General features: G+C 42.4%; 1 protein-coding gene across 1 annotated transcript in view; it reads right to left on the bottom strand.

Moving 5' to 3' along the window:
• Positions 1–1279: 1279 nt before the first annotated feature.
• Positions 1280–27392, bottom strand: part of ANKRD55 (ankyrin repeat domain 55) — an 88875-nt gene continuing 62762 nt past the window's right edge. Inside the window, exons 8-12 of the mRNA XM_013052329.2 lie at positions 18452–18636; positions 14438–14605; positions 10636–11297; positions 3634–3726; positions 1280–1653 (exon numbers count right to left, since the gene is read on the bottom strand). Coding sequence (XP_012907783.2) covers positions 1529–1653; positions 3634–3726; positions 10636–11297; positions 14438–14605; positions 18452–18636 — 1233 coding nt within the window. The 3' untranslated portion in view covers positions 1280–1528. The remainder of the gene's footprint in view (positions 1654–3633; positions 3727–10635; positions 11298–14437; positions 14606–18451; positions 18637–27392) is intronic.

The raw sequence follows: 27392 nt of genomic DNA, 5'->3' as shown, positions 1-27392 counted from the left end.
CCTCCCATTAGCCTGGGTGACCGTCAAAGGCTTTCTCTTCTATAATCCCTAATTCAGACTACTATCATTGGCAAAATGAGACTGTAGACTAGTAACCTCTTTATTATCACTTCTTACATCTCTCTACCTTGCCACCTCTCTTTCTACATCCCTATTTCCTTCCCTTCCTTCTTTCCTGGGTGGGGGGGGAGACTGAGTGCCATTGTGTGCCAGGCACTGTATACATTTCTAGAAGTGCAAAGCCAAAAAACTATGATTTGGCCTCAGAGGAGTTTCTGTTTAGTTAATGGCACAGTCTGACCTCTCTCAACAAATAATGCCAATATAAAATGGTAGTATTGTACTTGAGATATTTACAGAATAACATATAGTCTTAGAAATAACACAGACTTGGGGCACTTGGGTGGCTCAGTTGTTAAGTGTCTGCCTTCAGCTCAGGTCATGATCCCAGGGTCCTGGGATCGAGCCTTGCATCAGGCCCCCTGCTCAGCGGGAAGCCTGCTTCTCCCTTTCCCACTTCCACTGCTTGTATTCCTTCTCTCACTGTCTCTCTGTCAAAAAAACCCTCTCTTTTGTCAAACACACACACACACACACACACACACACCCAATAAATAAATAAATAAATAAATAAATAAAAAGAAATAACACAGAATGACTATGATCTTATACACCTAGACCTTGAAGTTTAAATCAGTCCAAACAACACACAAACATCTTAGTAAGACCTACAGTTAGCAGTAGTCTTTCAAACTTTACTAAATCATACGTTTGAGAATGTCTTGAATAGGCAGAGACCATTATTCTCAGAGAAAAGAATGATTAAATACACAGAGTATTTGAGGAATGTATGAGAAATTCCTATCTTATTCAGTTAGGCCAGGATGTAGACCCTTCCAACTCACATGATCTTCTCACTATTACAACAATCATATCTAAAAATGACAGTAAGTGGAAATAATCAAATAAGAAAGAAGGTACATAAACACTGGCAAATGATTTGGGCTATAGCCAGAATCAGAAGATGTTAGAAAATATCTTACAGAAGCCTGTACATTTAAAAGCTATAAACTGACTGTTTATAAAGGAATTTACTATGATTTTAATTAAGTTTCATCAACATAAGATAGAATTGCAATAAATGTGAAGAAAAAGTATGGAATATACTTTTCTGTTGTTTTTTATTCAGCAAAGCATGTATTTTTAAAACAAAATCATTTAGGAAAAAAATATGGGGATGCCACAATGCAAACAAAACACAGCAAAGTCTCCCCGCTGATAACATATTGTGACTTTTTATTTTGGCATGGAGACGCCACAGAAACTCACAGACTTAAAACATATATACAATCAAAGATTCCAAGCACTTCTTTGGGAAGCATCATTGGAATAAAGAGTTATAAAACTGTGAATGGCTTCTAGAACGCAATTTACTACATCACTCTGTTCTCACAAACTATAGAGTAATCTAATTTTTTGACGGCTGAAAATATATGTAATCTCTATTTTTACAGCTGGTGACCCACAGTTAAAAATTTTCATCAGTGGCGGGATTGGCCAAGCTTTCTCTGTCCTCGGCTGCTGTGCTGTGTCCCCGTTGGCTTGGAATAGCAGGAAGCACTCGGTTTGTCCGCAGAGGTCCTCCAGACAGAACTGCAGAGAAAGAACAGAACGGGAGTCTTTAAAGGTTTGCTTCTCTCAGAATGGAGGTGGCAGAATGAGGAGTGGAGGAATTTCTAAGGAGCCTGTCTTGGTGAGAGCCCAGCTGCAGGAAAAAGCTATGTCTCTCTATCCATTCAGGCTTACCACGTGTCATCAGCGATGTCAAATATGCAGAAACACAAGACGGAGCCAAGTTTGTTCAAAACACATCAGGCTGTGTGTGCCTGGCAGAGCTCTCTTTTCCTGGGGTGGAGTAGCTGTTGATGGCCAAGTCAGCATAATGCTCTAAATGAGCCCCAAGACATCTGTACCGCTATTTTACGTGAACCTCAAAATGTTCTCAGTGTTCTCTTAAGAAAAGCCCTCTGTACCTTTCCATTTCTTTTTCATTGAGCTAAAGCTGATTTCTTTATCTTCCCTTCTTTATCTTCCCTTCTCTCCCAACTTTTAATTATCTTTATCTTCCCTTCTCTCCCTACTTTTAATTGTGGAGAACAAAGGCTCCTGGGCTCTGCCAAAGAAAATCCCTTCTCTGGCTTCTCCAAACCCCACCAGGATTCAAGGCCAAGTGACTACTTAATTAGGTATCTTTGTGAATCATTTCTGCTTAAAGATAAGGTCAGGCTTGAATTTCATCTAGTGATTGAATTCACACCATCTCAAACTCTCACTTTACATGGATCAGGAAAAGCGAAGGAATGGATCTGAGATTTTGGTTTTGGCTACAAACTCTTTGAGTTTGGACATATTATCTCCACCTCTCCTTTTCCTTATCTGCGGAAGGACAGGGTTATACTAAGACCCCCTGGTCACTGTTTTTACCTAAGGAATCATAGAACCCTTGATTGGTTCCTTCCAGCCTGGGGCAGAAAAGACATGTTGGATATTTATTCTGTGCAAAGTGCTGCCAGGCAGGGTTTTCCACCTGTTACCTCATGTAATCCTCCCAACAACCTTGTCAGGCTGGCAGTGTTCCTATTGGCTAAGGTAGGAAACTGAAGGTTAAGAAACCTGTCTGAAACAAGGCAGCTCTAAAATCATCCAATCTCCGCAATAAAGAGGGTATGGAGAAAGAGAGCAAGAGCGAGAGAGAGAGAGCGAGCATGAGAAAGTACCTGCATGCTTGCATATATGTTATAAATGACCGGGCTGGGATAGAAAGAAAAGGAAGGAAGGAAATTAGGATTCTTAAGTATTGGTTGTTTGCATGAGTCATCTGACTCAGTGTCTTATAGTTTTGCTCCTGGCTCTGCTACTTACTACCTAAGTAATGTTGGGCGAATCATGTAACCTCTCTGAACTCAGCTTTCTCATCTGTACAATAGGAATAATAATAGAGCCTGCCTCCTCATACAGATATGAGGATATATAAACTCAGAATTTCTGGGTATGGGGCCCAGAAATCTACTTTATAACAAGCACACCAGGCAATACTTTTAAGTACACTCAAACTTGAAGGTCACTGGCTGAATAGAATATATTTGATATTTTATATTTAAGAAATTTTTGTATAGATTATAAAATAAATCAATAATGTCAAAAGCATTATGGGTGAACAGCATCTCCATGATTATTCCTTTCTGTTTAGGGATGCATAGCTTCTGAGTACAGGAATAACACATATTTGTATCTGTTCATCAGAGTAAGGAAAGCAATGTCAAGAGACCAGTCTTAAGAATTTTTAAAGCACCTTCTTAAACACATTAAATAGTACATAGCAAAATAAACTTGTCATTGTTTTTATAATCCAAACACAAAAATTCCTCAAGGGAGGGAGTATTCTTTTTTCTTTCTAAACAAGCATTACCAAGTTGGACGAAGCTTTAAACACGGTCTCTCTTCTATTTTCCTGTAATTCACAAGTTTTGGCACCTGATGTTCCCTCAAAATATGAAAGTAAACTGAAATAACAGTTGCGTCTAGACATATTAACACTTGCAAAGGCAGCCAAAGAAGATTCAGAATACTTACATTTTTGGTCTGGCAGAGGAGCTAGGTTGTTCCGGGTGATAGGAAGGTCCCTGATCTGGGGTCTGTTTGGGGACAGATGCTGAAAATTTTGTCCTGGGGACAAAAAGAATTGTTTCAATCATTTGAGCATAACCAAGTACAAATTACAAAATCCACTGCATTGGAGAATTGTGAAGTTGTTCAAGATCGCGGAGTTTAAGATGCTAACAAGAACAAAAATCATAACAGCTACACTTTGCTAAGTTTCTATTATAGCAAAGTCACTGTTTCAATGAAAGAAAAAGACATCAGAAGTCAATTCTTGAATAAATTAGTTGAAATAAAATTTTATAAACAGCACAGTTGACCACCCACTCCATAAAACTTAAAAGTTTGAAAAAATAAAATGGGGTATAAAGTGTAACATCTTAATCAAATCTGTGGTGAAAAATACAAATCAGTAGGATATATTCTTCTATATTAGTGTTTCTCAATGCTGGCTGCACCTAGGAATTATCTGAGGAGTTAAAAAAAAACACCGTTGCCCTAGCCAAACCCGAGATCGATTAAAAGAGAATCTCTGGGGCTGGAATGGGGCATCAGATTTTTACCAGTTTTGAAGGGATTCTAAAATACAATAGGCTTGAGCATCACTGCCCTAGAAGATGGGATCTGGGTGAAGGTACTCGGGAGATGGCTACTCTCTAAGTTAGGCCATAAGCAGTTCTGTCCAGGAGCCCCGTGTACTGCCTGTTGGGAACCAATGGTTAAAATCTCAGGAATTTAGTGATCGGCTTGACATCACAGTGGCAGCCTGGTGTCGGTCATGGTAGAAGTATTTATACTATGGACATGGCAAGCACTGATTTCTCTCCTGGAGAGCTGTTAAATATTTATCAACACACTACCGATTGTAAAAGAGTGATCTAAATCTCTTAAAGTAGAAAGAATACCCAAGGTATGTAGGTCCTTTTCAATAGCTGACCAAGTGGGACAGAATTAGACTCATTTGCCAGCTTGGGCAAGAGCTGCTCCCTCTCTGAGCCTCAATCTCCTGACCTACAAAATTGTGAAAATAATTGTATCTGGTTTTTTCACTTGTCATACAAATTAAGTAGGAGAACAATTATAAAGCATTCAGCTTACAAGGTTAATGCTCACAAAACATTAGTAATTATTACAGTTTTATTCTGTGGAGTGTTTAACATGATCTCCTGGAGAGTGGGGAATGTTTTGATCTTTTGCCTCATAGTCTTGTAAGAATCAAAACACTAACAGAGCTGCTCATAGGTTTAATTCTGCTTGGGTCAAGAAGTCCTTAGAATAAGGGGGAAAAAGCATCAGCCAAGATCCACTGTCCATCTGCGTAGAGGAGTCCAATGACATATTCTAAGGGCAGAGATCTGAGCACTGCCATTTGATGAAAATTGAGCAAAATTTCCAGTCTCTCTGGTGGATATTATATTTTTATTCTTTTGTATTCTAAAGGTCAAATAACTTCATAAGCTATTTAAAAAGAAAACATCCCTGAATAGAATAACAGAAAGTGATTATAGCCAAGTACCCATATCAACTCATACCTTACTTATCTATGAACATTTAAGCAGAAATTTACAAAACCAAGAAATGAGATAATGATAATTATGGTTAATGTTTACTGAGAACTTAGGACTCTCAGGAACTGGGCTGAACCCTATAGGCATGACTTCATTGAATCTTAACAATCACTTTCGCTTGTGACACAGATACCATTATCATCCCCACTTTACAAATGAGGACCCTGGGTTGGAGGACTTCTCAAATGTGCTCAAGGTCGCAGAATGCAAAGCAACAAAGCTCCAACTTAGGTCTGTCTGACAGAAAACCCATCCCGCCTCCCTAGCAGCCAAAGCCATTTTGACAAGATAAGAGATGGGCAGAAAGGGGACGTGACAGTCATGGGGGATGGGGGGAGCTAGACTTCATTCTGCCCTGGCATCTGGCTCAGTTTGGAAGGACGAGGTAGAGCTATGCACAGCTCAGAGCTCTTTTACCTGTCCTGTGGGCACCTTGGGGAGCATCCAGACCATGGGGACAGGGTGGAGGACCACTGTCCTAGATTCAAATGGCAAGAGGGGTCTTCACAGTTAAAGGAATTTGGTTAAGCAACTGAAGAAGTTCAGCACTCTATTGTGTACTCACCATATTCCTGAGCCTAGAGTACAAAGAGGACAAGGCAGTGTTCTCAGGAGGGGATTATAGTGTATGCTAGAAGAAAAGCAGGTTAATTTATTCTTTTCAAGCCCAAGAGTAAAGGTGTGAGGGCATCATGTAGGAAAGAGGGGTCCTGAAAGGTGGAGGTGTCCTGAATTTCACAGGGCTCTCCCACTTCCTCCCTAGCTCTGTGACCTTAAGCAGGTGGGCTACCCTGTCTGTGCCTCCATTTCCTCATTTCCAGAATAGGGATTAAGAACTTTCCTCCTGCAGCGCTGTCAAAGGGGAAGTAGCACTTCACTACCTGCCCCACAGGAGGCTCATTAAGGTGGAGCCGTTCTTCCACGGTTCACGATGAGAAAGAGCCACAGCTCCTGTGGAGGTCAGGGTGACTTCCAGACAACAGTGGCTTTTGAGCTGGTTCTCAAAAGACTATACAAATCTGCCAAGCACACAGTGGACAGAAGGCATACATAACAGGGGCACAGATGCCACAGACTGAAAGGTATGGGTTATCAGGGAACTGAGAGATAGTCAAGGAAGTGTTCAAGGGGACAGGAAAGGATTGGAGGTATGAGGCCCAGACGCTGAGAATGGGAAGTGAGGCCCAGCCACGCTGGGAACATTCTGTTTACCAGCCAAAGAATCTGACCTTTGTCCTGGAAAAGATGCAGCACCTCTGATGAGCTGAAACACAGGGGTCACGGGATCAGATCCTACAAGATCAGGGAGGACAACACACTGCTGCTGTGATCGTCTAGAAAACTGGGAGAAGGGAGTTCTCTCTGGAGGGAGAGGGGAAGCGAGCACTTTTTTACTTTCTGTGTGATGGCTTGTAAATAACCAGGCTGGTAGCAAACACCGCAGAGCTTTCTATTCCATTTTCTCTGAAAGCTGCTTGCAGTGAATTAAGCTGATGTGCTCCAAATTTCCTCATTAGGTTAAGTGCCCCATCCCATATCTCTCTCCATCTAGCCCACTGACAGGTCTCAATGAATGTTAAACAATAATCATTGCAGCTAAATGTTCAGGGCTGCTGATGCAAGCACAGGATATTGGCTGCCAGGAATTCAAACGGCAGCACTGTTAGCCCCTCTTATTTCTACTAAACCCAGGGCAGGAAAAGACAAACTCCAATGCTGAAGGGGCTATTCAAGTTCAAACCAGTCAGTGGTGGGTGCAGTGGTATGATTTACAGCATCCAACTGCATTATCGTATTGGACTTTCATATCAAATATAGGGGATCAGTGTTGAAATCTGCTAGATAAACAGCTTAAACCACTTAAGTGAACCCTCAGAACTGTAGTCCTGAAGCCTCAGCAGTTCTAAAAACAACAATTTTTAATTTTTTTTAAGGTTTTATTTATTTATTTGTCAGAGAGAGTGAGCACAGGCAGAGTGGCAGGCAGAGGCAGAGGGAGAAGCAGGCTCCACGCCGAGTAAGGAGCCCGATGTGGGACTCGATCCCAGGACTGGGATCATGGCCTGAGCTGAAGGCAGCCGCTTAACCAACTGAGCCACCCAGGCGTCCCTAAAAACAACATTTTAAAGTGGGTTAAAAATGTCCACAAAAATAAAATCTGTAAGGCAGGAAAATCTTTTTGTTTGGGGAAGGACAACATAATTTCCAAGAAAATGCACTGTGGGTAAAGCGGCAAGTATACTAACAAACTGGACTGTGAGATTTCAGGAGACAAGCACATTGCCACGATGACCCTTTGCTGTTTAGGAAATCTGGGTTCGAGTGCTGAGTGTGTCGTTAATTGGTTGTAAGACTCTGACCAAACCGCTTTAACTATTTTAGGCCATGTGAGTTATAACTGAAACGGCCTCATGAGATATAATAGCTCCAGCCTCTGGATAAGAAACTCGTTCAGAGAGATGACATGTCTTGCTTTATCAATCAGGGCTCATCTAGGAAAAAAAGAGACCTCTGTTTGTCTTTCAAAAAGAGGGAATTTCATACAGTTGGTTATATCTGGGATAGAAAAGCTAAGAAACCAAATGAAGAGAAAGTAGGAGGACAATCCAGAGATTAGCTGTATATAAATATATATATATATAAAATAATTTTATATATATATATAATTATTATTATTTTTAAAATGCAACCACCCCTAGGCTGGTGAGATGAGAGGAAGAGATGGTAGAAGCTAGTGGGGGCCAGAGGCACAGTAAGCAGCTGTGTGGGGGGAGCGGGAAGAGGAGGTGGACCTGCTGTTGGGAAGCAGAGGAAGCAGAGAGACACCCTGTACAACTACACTGCTTTCCCTCATTCTCCTGCTCTTCTGCTGCTGCTGTGCCTCCCGGTACTTGGCCCAAAGTACCTGGAAGCAGCTGCAAGGGAGCCTAGGAAGCATCGTTACCTGAGAGACAGAATAGAGCTGAAGAAAAAAGACTAGATGTGAGAGCAATGAGGCAGCTGACTAGTATATTTACTTAAACTTCATCATCTTTTAAACAAGGTCATTTCTAGCTTGTATCTAAAGCACAGTGCTTAGTACAGGGTCTGGCACATTGTTTTTAAAAAAAACAACAACATACACTTTTGTGTGTGTATAATACTATATTCAAATCACTGTTCTAAGTACTTTACATCCACCACCTCTTTTAATCTTAACAGCAACTCACAGTCTTATATTAAGGTATTTCCTCCCAGTTTTTTTCAGGTTAAAAAAAAAAAAAAAAAGAAAGCCCAGAGAGATTAAGTAACAGTAAGTGACAGAGCCAGAATTTAAAGCCAGATGTTTTAACCACCGCAGTATTCTGCCTCTTGACAAATTAGAATGACAGAGACTCTAACCATTATAAAGACCATATAATCTTCTATCTAAACATGAGAAGAAAATTAAAGTCAGTTGCACAATCATTTTAGTAAAACCATTATCTTTAAAAACTCCTTTATAGGCTAAAGATTCTTGGGAGATTTATTTTATCACAACTCAGTTGCCTACAATGGCTCCTAGTTATTATCAGTGCTTAAAAACATTGGTTGAAAAAAGAAACGCTTCAATGTGCCACAGCTAATTATTTAAGATTCCCTTGGAGAATTTTGTTGCTTCTCTTCTGCTATTCTGCCACCCCAGGACTATTCAAGTTACTTCAATGTTGTTGTTGAAGCTGCTGTTACTTTAGTTTCTGTTCCAGATAGGTGAGCCCAGTCGTAACTGACAGAGAAAAGACAGACCAAGGCTATCTGGGGAACAGAAAAAGAACAGGATTTTCACAAATTTCAAAAGCTTTTCAAAAGAGAAGGTATTAGCCAGGACAGGACCAAATCCAGGCCACTAACCACATACTTTCGCGCTTTGTGGAGGAAGTAAAATGTTGGGTGGAGTTTTCCTCGGATACCAGGCAAAAGCCTTCCTGTGCTCATCCATATTTATCCTGTGGTTCAATACATAACAGACACGTATGAGGGCAGCCATACTCCACCTCACGTGTTTCAGACACCACGCACCAGAAATGAGGGAAGAGAGCCAGACTCATGCTACATAGTAAACAGGAAGGAATATTTTCTATTTCCAAACACATGTTCCTCCTCCTCTTCTTACAATACCCATAGCTCTCCTGGTCTTTCCTTCCTCTGTGTTTGACAGAAACAGGGTTCGAGATACATCATTTTTTCTCCCTCTCAACCCTATCATAAGAAAAACAACAGAAACACATGGATAAAGAACAACTGACATTCCACGGAGAGATACTAGGGCGTGTGGTGGACTACGCCGAACTGGGGTCAGTGACGTCCAACTGGGATTGAAGGGGACTGTGGGTATGCACATCCAGCCTGTCATGACCCTGTGCGATTTGGGTTCAGGGTTGCCCAACTTGTTAACTTCTCAAGAGAAGCTAGAATTTTCCATTTTTGTGTGAAACTTCATGATTTTTTAATATTAGCGATTAACTCACTTGAAAACAAAAGACACTGTGGTAATGAATAGATTTGGGAAGCGGTTTTGTAGCCTCCGCTTTGGAACAATGGTTTCCTTTCTCAGGTGTGCCTCAGAATCCCCTTTGGACCATTTACAAAATAAAAATAAATGTTTTAGTGTGATATATTTATTTTAAAGGGGGGGAGAATTATATATATATATATATATATATATATATATATATATATGGTATGTATATAAAACCAAATTCTTTGTATTATATATTTATTTAAAAGGGGGATATATACTTATGTATAAATGTTTTGTGTGTGTGTGTATATCACGTATATAAGACCTCTCTGGAAGAATAAACAAAAAACAGCATCAGTAGTTTTGGATGTGGGGTGCCCTAGAGCTGGGGGAAGAGACAGGAGGGAGAAATGCAATGTGAGCCTTTGGAATGTGTGGAGACATGAACCATTAACATGTGAATGTGTTTCCTTTCTATGTGGATACACAGAAGGCACTGCCACTTCCCCTTCTCTGTCACCAAGATTTTGCTTCAGTAGGTCTGGAGCAGGGACCGAACACCTGATTTAAAACCAAGCTGGCACACAAACAGATCAACACCTCGTGACTGATCTCTGCCACTTACCCCTAGCTAAGAGTCTTGCCACTGAAAATACTAAGATTCCCGTTCAAATCTGCCACAGGTATTTGCTGGGAAGATGAGAAGGCACATACTTGAACTTGCTGACTGCTCTCAGGGTGGAAAAGCAGAATGCTTCCATAGCCTGGAGATCTTGAATCCAGTGGATTCAAGGACAGAAGTTGGCCCTAACCATCCATTTTGTTCTGGCCTTGCCCTCAAGGCTACTACTGTTGGTCCAGTTCCTCACCCAGAACTATACAGAGAGACCCTGCCCAGAATGAGGGAAAAGGAAGCAAGGACAATACCTGATGAAGGATTGTATAGGTGAGGAAGTTGGGGCAGCCCCAAGACCTCCTGGTGACCAGCCTTGCTGGTGAGCAATCTGTCTAGCAGCTTATCAGAAGAAGACACAGTCCAGGCTTTACAGAACACCTGGTTGGAATCGCCTCTCCAGGGGTGATCTAGCAATGTCTGGCAGCCAGTTCTGTTGTGCAGTAAGTCCTGCTCACTTCGGCTTTTCTGAGATCTCGGGGCCATCTGATGAGTACCAGAGTTCAGGCCGGCTTGAGAAGTGGCCCCCTGGGAAGCCGTGAGGAAGTTATTGCCCAGGGTGATGGGTGGGAGACTCTGCGTTCTGATTGGTGGAAGCCCCTTATGGGCCAGAGGCTTCTTTTCTGGCAAGAGATATTTTGAATTCTCCAAGGTCCGCTTCTTAAAGTCAATCATAGCCACCTGACCACCAGGCTCTTCTTGGCAGTTGGTCTCCGTGATGCTGTCAAAGGTAGTGATGATGTCATCGACTTCCGAGGTGTGCTCCCCCCTGTATCGATCCCTGCTGTGATCCTTATGATAGGCCCTCTGCTCTTCTTTTTTGTTTTTGCAGAAGATTTGGTTGAGCATGCTGAATCGTCCCTCCTTCTTCTGGAGTCTACTGTTCTGGGAAGGAAGAGGTCGAGCAGGCTCTATTCTATGGGGATATAAAATAACAAGGATGCCATGAGAGGACAGAAAATGGAGACAATCCCCAACCAAATAAAAACAAAACAACCTCCCTCTGTTCCATCTTCTTGAGAAGGTTGTCTGAGGTCATCCAAAGAGACCCCAAAGCCGTCTCAAGTCAAAGGTGATGTGGAGGAACTTGCAACACCCTTTGTCTCTCCTCTTTCCTTGCCATGGTAACTTCTCAGCCCAGTTATTTCTTAGATTCCTCTTAGTTCCTCGGGAGCTATCCTTTCAAAATTTACCTCTAGAGAATCTATTTTCACCAAGGGATAACCTAAGCTGAAAAGAGCTTAAAACACTACGGTTCTCACTTCTCAAGGGCAGTTAATAGGGAGTGTAAATTTTAAGTCACAGAGATGAAGGCCAGGCCTGAGTTGAGGCTTCAACTAGTGGAAGTGGGGTGTGCTCGTAGAGGTGGGGGAAGTGTGGTTTGGGGCTTTCTCTGCAAGGGATCCCAACAGATCTGGGCAGAGCTCAGACAGTATCTACTTTAGGAAGCTGGCCTATTTTATGCTATTTAGATGTTCTTCACTTCCCTTTCAGTTTTTACTAAATTTCCTATTGAAAAAATACTTAAAAAAAAAAGTCTACTAAAGGAAAGCAAGGGAAGAAAATTTTGTCTGGGTTTCAGCTGCTCTAGAGGAAGTGTGTAAGCCAGAGATTGGGCGTGGCAGCAGAAACAATGTGAGCAATGCCCAATGGACAGGCAAATTCTAAAGAAAAAAAAAGTTGTCCAGTTGGCTCCTTTTCTGTGGAGAGTTTCCCTGAAGCACTATTCTGTTTTTGTTCCTTGGAAAATTCTATTACTCTCTTTTGAGGCCACAACTGACTTAGTGCTTTCTGTGGTACGAGTTAATGATGAAACCTGACCCATGTGAGTGTCCTAAAAGCCAGATTGCAACATTACTTTTCTGAGTGAGAAATTGTAATCTGTGATTTGGAAAACATCACCCCTTAACTGCATATAATTCATGTTTATCTTGATAGGTCACGCAGTGTGTAATTGGATCTTTACTTCTATGATGTATTTCTCCTTCCTTCTTTCACATTCCACTAGGCTTTTTGAACTACTGAACACAACTTCTGGACCCCTGATGTTACCAGAGAGAGCCCCAGGGGATTTCTAAAGTTCTTTCAAGTTGACCTGTAGAGAATATGGCCCTGTGAATTAATCCTACTTTAGTATCTTCTACAGTCTTTCCTCCTCCTGTCACAGATTGTGATTCGGGGGTGAGGGGGTCTCAGAGTGCGGCCCATTGACCCTGAGGGCGGGGGTCCCTAATAGTCTTCAGGAGTTCCATGAGGTGTTTTAATAATATCAAGATGCCTTTTTCGGGAGTGCCTGGGTGGCTCAGTGGGTTGAAGCCTCTGTCTTCGGCTCAGGTCATGGTCTCAGGGTCCTGGGATCAAGCCCTGCATTGGGCTCCCTGCTCGGCAGGGAGCCTGTTTCCTTGTCTCTCTCTGCCTGCCTCTCTGCCTACTTGTGATCTCTCTCTGTCAAATAAATAAATAAAATCTTAGAAAAAAAAAAGGTGCCTTTTTCACTATGCTGTTTTTTGCACCAAGGGTACAACAGAGATAGGGGGTCAAAGTATTGGGCTCCTTGGTACAAATCAAGTAGCGTCACAGTAGCGTCAATGGACTTACGTTAAAAAAAAAATCGTCATTTAATTTATTAATGTCCAGCAAAAGGGATTAACTTTATTAAATATTAACCTTTAGGTATATATTTTTTGACAAAACAGGAAGAAGTGCTCGTAAGCAATTCCACTATATAATGAAGTATGACCGTTGTCTTGAGGCAAAACACTTGTGTAATTGAGTTGCCAGCTAACTCAGACACCTTTTTTTTCACGGAACACCATTTTTATGACTCATAGACAAATTATGGTTATTTGGAGTTGGCTATTTACAGAAATTTTCTCAAAAATGAATAAAATAAGCCTGCTATTTGAAGGTAAACAGTTGATAGTAATTGCTGCTAATGACAAAAGTCCAGTTTTTCAGGAAAAATTAGAATTGTGAACAACCTACAGGCACTCTGTAAGCTTAACAGCTTCCTGATACATAAAAGCTTTACTGATAAGATCAGTGATCATACTAATGAATGTGATTTTTTAAAAAATTCTATCATGAAGTGTGTCATTTGGAAGATATTCACAACTAACTGAACCAGTATTTTCCAAAGGACCAGAACAAGATGTTATAAAGTCATGCATGGGTATAAAACCCATTTAAAGTGCAAGATAGAACTAATGGATTTTGATACAACAGAGTATAAAAGGTTCATTGATATGCTGGCAGTCCATATTGCAACTAACCTTTAGGAAACTAACACTTGTCAAGTTTTGATGTAATATCAAAGGAAAAAGTATCCACAATCATCTCCAAAGGCCACTGAAATATCTTTCTTCAACTACATTTATGCAAAGCCAGATTTTTTTCCAGACACTTTAAAACAAAGCATTGCAACAGAGGGAAGGCAGGAGCAGATATGGGAATCCAGCTGTATTGTATCCAGGCATCTATTACGATACCAAAGAGATCTGCAAACAAGGTGGAGCTCGGCTATTCTTCTCATTACAACTTGTTTTTGGTTTCGGAGAACAGGTTGTGTTTAACTAAAAACATGGTATTTAGGTCACCATTCAAATATAATGGGGTTATTATTGCTTTACAGGAGTAACTAAATAAATATTTTATTAAAAATTTATTTTAATTTCTAATGCCATAAATATCAGTAGGTGTAACTCACATCCATAAAAGCTCTCTGGGGTTCCTAATTTTTGGAAGTGCAAAAGGGTCTTGAGAACAAAATTTTGAAATTGTTGATTACAGAATAAAGAATATGAAGAGACATGGCATTAAGGGAAGAAGAAAGGGAGAAGAAAGGAGAAGCGCCAGTCCAGAGGGTGCTGGGTCTGATGGATTCATGCCATGACTATCACTTTGCTTCACTGCGTTGAGAACATGTTACCCTCTGTTAGACAACAGCAAACACAGTATTAAGGTAGTGCTGGCCTGGTGCATCAACAAATTCAGCAATTGTAAGGGATTTTGTGCACTGCTGGGAGGAAGAAAATGAGGGCCTGCCGGTGCACTCACCTGCTCTCCTGGGAGAGGAGTCTGACGCAGGCTGCGTGGCCACAGTACAGGGCATAGGCCAGGGGTGTGCTCTCCTTGGTGTCCCGCAGGTTGCTGTCCATGCCCAGCTCCAGCAGTGACTGGACACAGTCTGCCTTCCCTGCAGCAGCAGCCCAGTGCAGTGGGGTCCTGGGGGACCACAGGGAAGCAATACAAGGGTCAGAGCACAGACATGGCCCAGGTTGCTTAGCCAGCGACAGGTCCTGTTTAAAGTCTGGGCCCCGCCTGAGACGTATGTTGCTCTGCATGTCCTGGACATGCTAAGCTTTAGATGGGGCTGCAGGATGACAGTGTGCCCATTGGAGCCTGTCCTCTAGTTCTAAGCATTCCCTGGCCTTCTGCCTTCACTGGCCTTCCTGAGAATGTCCTAGAAGAGGAAGCAGTGGGTCAAAGGCTGCGGATAATTTTCAGGCTCTATGTACCCAGGGCCAAATAGTCTTCTAAGAACACTGACTCAATTTAGCCACCTACCAGCTGGGTGCCTATTCCTTCCCTAAACTGAGTGTTACTAGCACCTTTAAAGAAACTCTTTGCTGGGGTGCCAGCGTGGCTCAGTCAATTAAGTGTCTGCCTTCAGCTCAGGTCATGATCTCAAGGTCCTGGGATTGAGCCCCACATGGGGCTCCCTGCTCAGCGGGAAGCCTGCTTCTCCCTCTCCCTCTTCCCCTCGAGCCCACACGTGCTCTCTCTTGCTCACTCTCTCTCTCAAATAAATAAATAATATAAAAAAAAAAAATCTCTGCCAATTTGGTAGGCAAAATGATACTTCAGTGCTGTTTCCTTTTGCATTTGTTTAACAGTGAGGTTGAACTTTTTGAAATACATTACTGTCATTTGTGTCTCCTCACTGAAATGACTCTTAATGCCCTTTGGCTCTCTTTCTGTTAGATTGGTAGTTTTTTCTACTATTTATGTGGGCTCTTTATGAATTAAAGGTATCAGTCTTTTTCTTTAATTTGTTACTTGACTTTTAATTTTTTAGTGATTTTCCATACATTGAAAAAACACATTTAATTATCTCTTCACTTTTGTTTTTCATAACTTTATGCTTAGAAAGCCCTGCATTAGCCAGAAGATAGGTATATGTTCGCCAGTATCTAAGCCTTTATTAAATTGTAAAACCAGTATTTTCTTAGGATAAAAAAAAAGCAAGAGACTGGGAGAAAATACTGTAATTTATCAGTTGCCCTGGGAAAGACTCAGTCCTGAGGCAGGAAAGGAGGGCATGACCAGCTTCTCCTTGGCTTTGTGGTGGGGCTTCAACCTTGGGCAGAAGGGCAGCCAAGTGGTCTCTCAGACATGGAGGCAGCTGAAGGGTTTGACAGAGAAGGGCTCAGTTGGGGCTATCTGTGAAGGTACATGAGCCTTAATATTTGGAGGGTAGTCTTTTCCCCAGTGTGGCCAGTGTCCCGAGGTATGGATTATATCTCCTGTCAATCAAGCATCCTTCACCTCGAGTTATGCTATGGGTAGCACTTTGAGACCACTTAATAGGGCCATATTTCTTCTTCAATATAGTGATCAATCACAGTGCTTATTTGAATATGTGGCAGATGTGATTCATTCCACTCTACTTGAGAGCGGTCTCCAGACACTATTTATTATGAAATAGGATGAGGCAGCAGCCAGATTATGCCATCCTGTTTAGAGAATATATTGCCAATAAATTCGGTAGATGAAGGGTGGGACATCAATTTCGGCAATTTACTGAACCATGACAATCCACTCTGGAGCAGCTTGAAATATTTCTTCACAACAACTGTGAAGGCTGACTGTTTTAATTGTTTGGACTACCAACACAGAAAAAGAGGTCCAGAAGAATGGGGGGAAACTGACATTGTTTTTCAGAAAAACAAGGGAAGTATATAGACAACTCCTAACTGATACATGTAGAGACTTTGTGGGCAATCTGTAGTGTCCAATTGCAAGTTATCCCGGGCTGTAATTCCTTTCTTACTCTAAACTTCCTGCAGTTTCACAGGAACAGCAGACTGGTTTCAGCCATCACAGTGTGGAGTTAGGAGGGTCAGAGCCCATGATCAGAAGAAAGTCATTAGAGATGGCTGAGGAGGTAGTCTCTGAGTGGCAGGAAATGATGACTCTAAGCATGAAGCATTGGTTGAGGAATTGGCAGCCATGGAATGATTTATAGGACATGTAAACATTCCCTAGAGGATTCCCAGAAACATGTAGGGAGGGGAACTTGATGGAAGATGGTCTTTCCTGATGATAGATGGGTTGGATATTAATGTCAATCTGACCCCACGGGTTGATGAAACTTGGGACATTTATGCTACATAAGCTACTTCTGGGTCATGTGTTCTGTGCCATCACTCTCAGGCTAATTTACACCATGTTCTAAATGTCACAGATCTGTAAAATTTTAGTATCAAGGAGAACTAGGACCTCCGCATTTTCCTTTTCTCTCTCTCTTTTTTTAAATCATTGCCTTATTTCTTCCCTTTTCTTCAAACACTTCCCTCTGCTAAGAAAGATGGGAAATCACAGTTACTACAAATGCTTAAGGCACTTACACCTACTAAAATTTTGAAAAAATTCTACCATGAAGAGGAGCTCATAGTTTGTGTGAAGGCACAGCTGCATGACGCACTAAACATGAAACAAGAGGGCGGGCAGGATCTGTCACCGCCGGCAAACTGTGAACTGAGCTCGGGAGCAGGAACTAGATTCTCCTTGAGATTTTACTTGAACTTAAACTCTCCATGGCCTTTATCTTTTGTACCTTCTTTCTCTGCTTGGCTCTACTTTCTTTTGACGCTTGTGGAACTGGCTTTTCTTTGCTAAGTGTGTGATAATGCAGAATGGTGAAGACTCTCTTCAGAGCTGCTTCTAAAACTACTTTGAATTAGGCAAACTTTTCTCCAGCCCTCCTCTCCTCAATGTGTTGCGCTTTTTTTTTTGTCCTTCTAGATCATTCACCTTTTCTCTTCATATAACTTTAGTCCTGCTACTACTGTCTTACCTGCTCAGGATTAACATCTACTCTTAGGAAAAGTCTACTTTCAATGCTTTATGCTTTAATTTTACAGTCATCATGTTAACCATGCCCAGCTCCTGAGACTAAGGTGCAACCTAAGATTTTTTCCTCCAGCATTACAAGGATTTCGGGAATCAGTAGTAGGAGGTGCTTCTTGGAATTTATCTAAAGTTAGGATACATAGGTGGCTAAAGTTGCAAGAGGCTTAAAAACACACAAACAAAAAGCAAAACAAAACAAAACCAAAAAAAAAAAAAAACCCCATACACAGTGCGTAAGCCTTTTACTTATTTTCCAAGTCTTGTTTGTTGTTATATTATTCTTGCATTTCCATTGAGTCAATGCTTAACTAAAAGGAAGATTAGATAAACAGTGTAATTGAAAAGCTCTTAATAGTTGATTAGGAAGAAAAGCACTGTGGATGAAAAGTTCTGTTTGGAAGAGGAGAGTATACGTCTTCCTTTAATTGCTAATTACCTCTGAGATAAGTCTCTTCCCCATTCCAGATCCAGCTTCCTTTTCTATGCTAATATATTTTAATGCTTGGGAAAAAAAGGCTTGATAAAGTCCTATCTGGTTCTGAATATAAAGCCTCTATTATGCTCTTGTCTGGATAGCAAGAACTTTTTGACTTTATAACAGAAACCAGGAATTTAGAAAAAAAAAAAAGACTTACTGTTAAGAATAAAAAAGAACATATAGCAGGAAACTGACATACAGAAAGCTTTCTGAAAACGTTTAGCAAAAAGTGGAAAATCTGACAAGACTGTTCAGTCACAGCATTTCTCTCCATAACAATGATTTTTCCTGCCCTGACTAAAACAGAGCAGTTTTTTTTTTGTCACCAGCACATGTGTCAACATTACCGGCAGTGGGGATATAGTCATATAGGATAACCCTTTAACCATGTTCTTTAAGATTAACTTTCAGAGAAGATGACTGGTAGTCCCCGACCCATCCTGAGTGGGCCCGAATACCTGTCATCCACATCCAGAGCCTGCAGGTTACACTCAGGCACTCTGGCCAGCTCATTAATGATATCACTGAAGCCCGCTGCCGCTGCGATGTGCACGCACGTCTTCCCACTCTCGTCATCGTAGTTGACGATGGACGGCCCTTGGTGGTGGCTCAGGATAATGGAACACAGGATTCTGTTTCCACTCTGGGGAGGAGAGGTCAAAAGGAGCTCATGAGGTCCAGCCTGGGGCTCTTCCCTGCCCATGCATGTTCAGATAAAATACAAAGGGGAAAACAAATGCAAAAGGAAAAGGAAAAAGAAAAAGGGAAGTAAACACATTTTATCAAAGCCTCCAACACCTTCCCACTTATCTCTTGTTCCTGCCAGGATTTCTGTTTCCCAGAAGAGCTAAATTGTCTTCTATGATTCGCCAGCTAAGAAGGACTTCAGTTATACAGAAGTCTAGTTGACTAACGTTGGAGCTGGCCCATGCAGGGGCCACCGACACAGCAACTTGCTGCTCAGATCTCTGTGCTTTCTTTCCCCAACTGTGGCAGAGGTGACTGCTGAGAAGTTGGTACAGTGAATTCTCATGTTAACAAAATGACCATGACAGGTACTGACTGGTGGCATAATGATGACCAAGAGGATCCAGTAATGGTCAAATGGCTACAAATGGCATGAAATTTAATCTCCAAAAATCCTTGGGGAAAGGAAATGGATCATAATTAAGTAGCTAATCAATAAAGAAATCGACAAGTATGAGAAAGAACTTCAGGCAACCATATAAACTGGGTCTATCTCTCTGTGTAGATCTATAATAAAGTTTTATCTTATCTTCGAAGGGAGGCTATTGTACACTCTTTTTAGTAACCTGTCCCAGCCTTAAAAGCCACCAGTTCTTTGAGGTGTCCCGTATTTCTCCAGCTTGCACAAATAGGTGAGTAAACTCTGTGCATATTACTGCTATTGAATACCTTCTATCAAATTGAAAAATAAAAAAAAATTGCATGAGCATTTGCAATGTAAGATGATAATAAATCTTCAGGGGCAAGTGAAAGAAATTCTCATATCATTCAATAAAAAGTCCTATCTTTTAGATTTCTCCCGGTATCTCTGGGAAGATCATAAAACAATCCAAATAATTTATTAGCATTTTAATTTTCTCAGTGAATCCACAGAGACCCTGGAACTCCACCCAGTAGGACTTCTGGATGGAATGGAGGCCCTTCGGAGGCATGCAAAGCCAAGTTAAGGAAATGGGAGAGGCAAGTTGTTATTCTGGAAGCGCAGCTTTGGACCACATGTTAGGGTCAGAGACCCGGGCAAGAGAGAGAGTTGGATTTTTAAAACGCAGCAATTCTGATAGGCTTTAAACGCTGTTCAGCAGCTACTTCCTGATACACTTTTCCATGTAAAATTTCCTGTTGATCTTCTTCCTGCTTTGTTACCCTGTTCATGTAATCCCAAATTTGCATTCTAGTACTTGGGTCAGTTTCCACAATTCCATGGAACAGCACTCATTCATTTCACCTTTCCTCTTCCTTTCCCTCCCTTGTTTCTGTTCACACTCTGGGCTCTCTGGCTCTCCGGATTTCCCATGACTCAGCTTGCTGCTGGCTTCACAATGAGCCATTACACTGTGGACCCTGGGGTGTGTTTCCAGTGCATAAGGCGACAGCAGCTGACAGTCCCATAACCTCTTGCAGGACCGAGGGCCAAGAGCCTCACAGCTCTCAGAGTGCTGAGTGTGTGTTAACTGCAACAGCCAGGGCCAGATATATCATGTGTGGAGTCACTATTCACATGGCAGGGAACAAGCTTATTCCTTTCTTTTTTTAAAGATTTTATTTATTTATTTGACAGACAGAGATCACAAGTAGGCAGAGAGGCAGGCAGAGAGAAAGGGGGAAGCAGGCTCCCCGGCGAGCAGAGAGCCTGACTCGGGGCTCGATCCCAGGACTCTGGGATCACGACCCGAGCCAAAGGCAGAGGCTTTAACCCACTGAGCCACCCAGGCGCCCCAGCTTATTCCTTTCTTTTTGGTGTCTTTTTCCTCCCAAATACCTTTTGTCCTGAATTTTCCAGGGAACTTCTTTGTCTTTACATCTAGCTCTTAACTCAGCAGCATCACTCGATCTCCTTTTCTCTGAAGGAAGATAACTCCCAGGAATAATGGGGAAAGTTGTCTTTACTGAGTGAACATTGTGTGCCTGGCACTGCTCCAAGCATTTTCACGTACCAGTTCGTTTCATCCAGACAACAACCCTGTGGGGGTAGATCCTCCTTTGATTCCCATTTCATTGAGCAGAATATGGTGGCACACGGGGGTTAAGTAACTTGCCCAAGGTGACAGCCAAGAAGTGACACAGCACGATAGACAGACAGCCTGTCTGCAGAGCCCTTGCACCTCATGGCTACACCATTCTGTCTCTGATAAAAGGAACCCTGTCTGTTTATTTGATCCTTCATGTTCATCCTGGAGAAATGAAAGTAAAAAAGTAAAGAACTCCTGTTTAGGCTGCTACAGCAGTAGCAAGGATGTGTGCCCAGCCAAATGAAACATGAGGTCTTTAAAAGCCTCTACTCTGAGGGTTGCCATGGTGCACCCTCAGAGGAATCTGAGGGGTCTGAGAGAGCACTAGGCTGTGAGCGGGGGCTTTGGCTTGCTGGTTTCCTGGTAACCGCATTTCTTTCTCGGCGAGCTGGCTGTGTCAGGCAAAGGTAGGCTCCAGGCCTGGGAGGCCAGCAAGGGTCACAGAGACCAAGAAGCACCAGGACACAAGGAATGGGATGATGCCTGGAAGAGGCCTCTGGAAGAATGGAGAGTGGGTTTCTACTTGGGAGAAATGTCATTAAATTTGGGGGCGGGGGGGCAGTAATACTGTACAGATCCTATTCTTACGGAGCTCTGGAATTCTGCACTGGATGACCTGATGAGCATTGTGGATTTGTCTTCTGTTGTATTTGTTCTGTTTCTGTTTGTAGATAATTCATGAAATTGCCCTCATGTGCTCTGAGAGCTGCTGGGAACTACTGAATGTTAGTCATTGTCACGTTACTTGTCATAAGGGAGGGTTCCTAAGAAGCCTTGTGTGATATAATGATTTATAAGAAATATATATATGGTCACTCAGATTCCTGAAAATGCTTCAGAGCCATAAAGGTGAAATGGGTGTCCTGTTATTAAAAGGTGACTTTTGGACCCCACCCAAGGGTGGGGCTGGTTGCCAGGAGGACCAACCGTGTGATTAGAAGGTTGGAGTTGTCAGTACCCCCCACCAAAGCTTCTAGGGAGGGCAGAGGAGCTAGAGGTTGACTCAGCCCGTGGCCGATAACTTAATCATTATAGTGTAGTGAAGCCTCCATAAAAATCCAAGAGGGCAATCTTTAGGCCTTTCTCGGAGAGCTTCCATGCTTGGGGAACTGGAAGGTTTCCATCTGCTACCAAGCCAGACCCCAAAATCCATGAGGACAGAAGCTCCTTACTCTGGGACCTCACCTTATGTATCCCTTTAACTGGCTGTTGATTCCTGTGCTTTATCATATCCTTTCATAAAATGGTTAAGTGCTGGTGTGTCCCTAAGTATTGTGAGCTGCTCCAGCAAATTAATCTAAGAGGAGGTCACTGGAACGTCCAACCTGTAGCTGGTCAGTCAGAAGCACAGGTAACAGCCTGGAGCTTGAGACTGGCGTCTGAACTGGGGAGTGAGGTGCAGCCTTGTGGGACTGAACCTTTCACCTGTGGAACCTGATGCCATCTCCAGAGAGACAGTGTCTGAACTGACTCTCATTCTCAAATACCCTGAAAAACCTTGCCACCCACACACAAAAGTTGAACTAATGTACAATAATTTTGCTGCAGGAAGACTGCTAAAAAACAAGATTCCAATGTTCTGACTGTAGATGCTTTTTATTCTAGGAGACCTTCCAAAGGGTCTTAGTGGGCGACTTAGGACTACTTGGTTATTTGCTAACACATGTCTGGGGAATTAGTGCTATCGTGGCTTCTTCTCAGAGGAATCTCCAATCTCCTCCCTTCTTTTGGAAGCAGTGGCCCATTTGCAACACTTTGTCTCACGATGGTGACCAGATAAATAGGAGGCTAGGATTTTAGGTCATAAGCCAGAGTCAGATGTATCAGGCTGGGAATGGAGCTGTGAGGGAACATCTACCAGTCTATACTAGGCGAATACTTGAAAATTGAGAGATATAAAAAGTACCTAATATACCTAACCAGATATAAAAAGTACCTAATAGCCTGAAGTCTGAACCATCTTCATGGTTAGTCCCTTTGGATACAAGCTTTACTGCTTGGCTTGACTCCAGAGGCCACTGTACCCCAAAGCTTGGGGCTGACTGCCCTGAAAAGCTAGGGGAAAGACAAAAAGGCGGGGAATGGGGCATGAGGCATGCTGACCCTCAGCTTCAGAGTCTCATCATTTCATAGATTCTCTAATATGGTAGGAAAAAAAAAATCTCCTTTCTTGCTCTGTTAATTTGTAGAAAGGGGCTGAATTCTGCTTCTGGTTGTCTGACAAGATGAAGATCTCCAGGAGAGCCCTATCTGTCCTTGTTAAATGTCTGACTGGGATTCAGCTGAAATGAAGCCTAGCAGAGAGTCACTCTCAATAAATATTTGCTGAAAAGTAAATAAATGAGAAAAAAATATTGATGAACTTTGAGCAAAGCCAAAGAGAAAACCCATCCTTTTTAGCCTCTCTCTCTTTTCTTCATTATCTTCCCCCTTTTACTCTTTTCACCTTTTTTTTTTTTTTTTTTTTAATATGTATTCACTCTTAGGTGAGTCCCTGTTATCTTCTCCTGCACTCTTTTTCTCTCTATAACCGGGCGCTGGGGAGCTGACCCACGTGGCCATTTAAACTCAGGTTTCCCCTCAAGCCTGCAATTTCCCTAAGTATGTCAGCCTTTCCTGCCGGGTAGGGGTTTAGAAAACTTGACTTTCTTTTTGTTTACTTTAGGCTTAGCGGCTTTGTAGTCCTCCTCTTATCAAGCACTGGGAGATAAGGCCTGCGTGCCTTCGGGCCTCCGTGGGTGCTGGGTGTCCTTGCTCCGAGGACAACCTCTGGTACACTAGTTTTCTTTACCCGTGAATTGGATGGTGGGACTAAATGAATTAACATAGTCACTTCTAGCTCTAAGATTCTTTCCCTGTATGAACTGGACCCTCTGGTATATGACATTTATCCATTGTCACTCTGAATATATTCAGGGTAAAAGTGTATTTCTAAGATTTTGACACAGTCCAAAAGGTTGACCACAGATCTTCACCACAGGAAGGAGGAGGATTCCAAACCAGGGTCAAACACTAGAGGCTCAAAGGTTATATTAAAAGAGCTCGAAGGGTGAGAGTGTGTGTGTGTGTGTGTGTGTGTGTGTGTGCGTGTGTTTAATTTCCTTAACCACATAACCACATACTGAATGAACAAACATGAAATAGTTGTTTTATATTAGTGCACCTCTTTTCTTTCTACTCTCCTTTAAAAATGCACGAAAAGAAAGTACTTCTAAGGAAGATTCCAAAGAAACACATCTTCTAATAAATAGAGGAGGGAGCTACTGGTGAGATTTGAGGAGCACTAGATACCTGCCCCCTCACTGACCTGCCATCATATCTATTCTAGAATTCCTACCATTAGAAAAACCTTCCTAGTATTAAGGCATTACTCTCCTGCAAGTCTCAGTTGAGCTAACAAATGGTGTTCTACAAAGAGAACTCAGTAAGCCATTAATCTTGCTGATTTGAGATGGGTAAATTTATTGCATTGAATTCAGTGAACACTTCTTAAAGGAACTAAGATTCACAAAGATCCGTTCTGGGTCTGGAGAGACATCTATATGAATAAGGCATATTGTCCTTAAGCATACAGTCTATAAGGGAAGAATCAGCCATCCCACTGCTTGTAACACCAGTCCTAGACATAAGAAAGTACTAGATGAGCAACTCAGAGGGAACAATTCTGAAAGGGAGTTCAACAAAGAAGGTGGCATTCCTTTGGGTCTTCAGGAATAAGAAAGAATAAGCAGAGATTCTTCAGGCAGAAGGAATGATGTGGGGAGCGCAAGAAGGGTTTCAACAAAAAGGAAGAGAGTGATTAAGATGGAGACATACTGAATCTCCATGATGTACTGGAGGGACCGTTCATATTTTGGTGTGACTGGAATAAAGCCTATATGGGCTGAAGAGGAGAGGTCAAGGAGTGGGTGGGAACTAGGGAGTGGTTGTTTACAACAGTAGGCACTAGGCCAGGGATTTTGTTCTGTACCAAAAAATGGAACTCACAGAAGGTTTTTGAGCCAAGGACCAACAGTGACCATAACTGTCCTGGCAGGATTAACAGCTGTGTTTATATATTCCTTTGGGATTTGTAGAAAGAGCCATTGGTGGCAATGTAAGAATAGAAGGGACAAAGAAAGGGCTGAAAGTAGTAATATAGATAGTGAAACTGTTCGGATGAGAGATGGTAGAAGCTTGATCTAAGAAAGTGAAAAATTGTCTCCATTTGCTCTTCAGGGTTTACTCTCCCATTTTTTTCCATCCTGCTCCCATCTTTTTCCATTTTGCTCTTCCATTTAGCCTTCCTTGCCCTATGGCTTGTGGTTGGGTTTGGCCAATGAGTGACACTGACCAGAGATGGGAGTATGAGGATAGAAATTGGGGTGTTTATCATTCAGTTCTCTCTCTGCTGGGCCACAGTTTGGTCATTCCATCAAAGGTTATACCTACTGTCCTAGGCCCTCTGCTACAGCTCTAGCTTTTGTTGTGTCTTAGTAACCACTCCCTCCCATGCCCTTTTAGAGCCAGATGCCCTAATCGCAATCTGCTGTGGTATGTGATAGCCTCTTCAGGAATCTCTTCCCAATTTATCCCATCCAGACTGGGCTATGTTTCCTGCTGTGACCCTGACCTGTACAGTGGAGAGAGAAAGGAGATGACAGAGATGTGAGAGCTGAGGAGGTAGAACTGAGGAGTCTTGACAACCAACTAGACACAAAGGCTGATAAGGAAGGAGTGTGGATGACGCAAAGCTCTTTGGCTTGGGCTACTAGGAGGACAAGAATGTGATGGGAAGGGAAGACCACGGGTTAAGTTTGGACGTGTCCAGCTTGAAGGGTCTGGGAAATGATGTGGGGATGACAAGGAGAGCTAGAAATGTGAGTCTAGAGTTTCAGAGAGAGAGGTCAGATTTGAGAATCTTCTGAGTAGAATGACAGTTGATGGGATGGGCTTTCTGAGGAAGAGAGGAAGAAAAAAGACTGAGGACGGAACTTTGGGAGGGTCTCCTGGGCAGACCGGGGAGGTGAAGGAGGGCAACGGGCCCACAGGAGGACCTCACCAGCTACCAAGGCACTTGAGAGATGGGGCAGAAGCCTAACCCCAAACCACTTCATGGGCCTAATTAATGTCTCCAATCTTTCTTGCCTTGGTTATCTGGGTGAAATACAGAGGCTCTATTATTTGAAAGTGTCATGGCTTTAAACATGGGCTCATGTGGTCCAAAAGAAAGGCAGGAAGTTTGGAGAAAGGAATACATGACAACGGGAAATAGACTCACTCATGTGGAAAAACTGTAAAAGGAGCACAATGCTCGTCCTGTGCTATAAATGAACCAGAAGGCTAAAGGGGGCAAGTGTAATCATGGTTTCAGCTGACATTTGGAATTACCCTTAGTATTCTTGGCAGATTAAAGGGCAGGACACACCACTTCTGAATTTCACTGCTAACCACAAGGACAGAGAGGGAGCATGGTTCTCTTCCAAGTGTGATTCTGCACCTTTTAGGGATAGTCACTGATCTGCACTGAGGGAGGAACTGAAGAAAGTTCCTCAGAAGAGTTTGCCAACATATTTACATCTTCACGCATAGCATGTTTCATACAGTTGTAGGGGTTGTAGAAGGGACCTGTCTAGTTAATCCTTTTACCCCCAAAGGCAGATACACAGTGGGTGCTCAAGAAATATGTATTAGGCAATTGAGTAAACAAATGGATGGTGCAGTATGTTTATACCAAATCATGATCAAGATGCAAATATCTTAAGTATGAGTAGATAAGATTTCAGTACCCATTACTATGAATTCATTTATCATAGCAGTTTTCAACCCTCAGTGCACATTTCAATCTCCTGGGGTGAAGGGAAGCTTTAAAAAGTATGGATGCCTGGGCTCTATACCAGAACAACTAGCTGAAAATCTAGGGTGTGAGGTCTGTGTAACAGTATTGCTTAAAAGCCCTTTAGATGATTTTAAAGTGCAGACAGGACTGAAATCAATGTAGCACATTAAAAGCCCTATCATTTGGTAGAGAGAAAGAAGATGTGGGTATGATAATTAAGCTGTTGTGGAGGAAAGCAGTTACCATAACAAAAATGGTTATCTATTCTAATTACCTAGCACATTACACGTTGCTGTCATACACAAACTCTCATTCATACCCCAATGACACACAGACAGTTAATCCAAGAGGAACTGGTGATTTTTCTCAGATAAAAACCAGGTCTGTCAATGCAAACAGATTTTTTGAGTTGAGTACTGGGTGTTCTTTTCATTTTGCCAAATGGCCTCTTTGAGGATAAGAGCAGGGGCTCCCACCCCTGAAAAGTCCAAATCAGAAGGTCAGAAGTAGGGTCTGGGAACCTATCATTTTACAAGCACTGTGGCTGATTCCATTGCAAGGCTGGGACCCCAAGAGCAGCTCTAAATTGCGGGGGTGGGGTGGAGGACGTGGGAGCAGGGGTGTGAGCCCCATCCCAGATCTGTGGAATCTGAATGCCAGGGTGATGAGGGTGAATACAGAAATGCTTGATCTGGATACCACTCCCACCTCAGCTGAGGACCCGCACACAGGGCTGCTCAGCCAGAGGACCAGCCCGGCAGGGACTGGCATGGGAGATTAGATACTGAAAGTATGTAGGAGGATGCTACAGCAGGTGGGGAGGAC

This window comes from Mustela putorius, unplaced genomic scaffold, assembly GCF_011764305.1.
Source record: "Mustela putorius furo isolate JIRA1106 unplaced genomic scaffold, ASM1176430v1.1 tig00000145_pilon_pilon_pilon, whole genome shotgun sequence".
Classification (NCBI taxonomy): domain Eukaryota; kingdom Metazoa; phylum Chordata; class Mammalia; order Carnivora; family Mustelidae; genus Mustela; species Mustela putorius.
The sequence above is the reverse complement of the archived record's forward strand: the minus strand, read 5'-3'. Positions and strand labels throughout refer to the sequence as shown.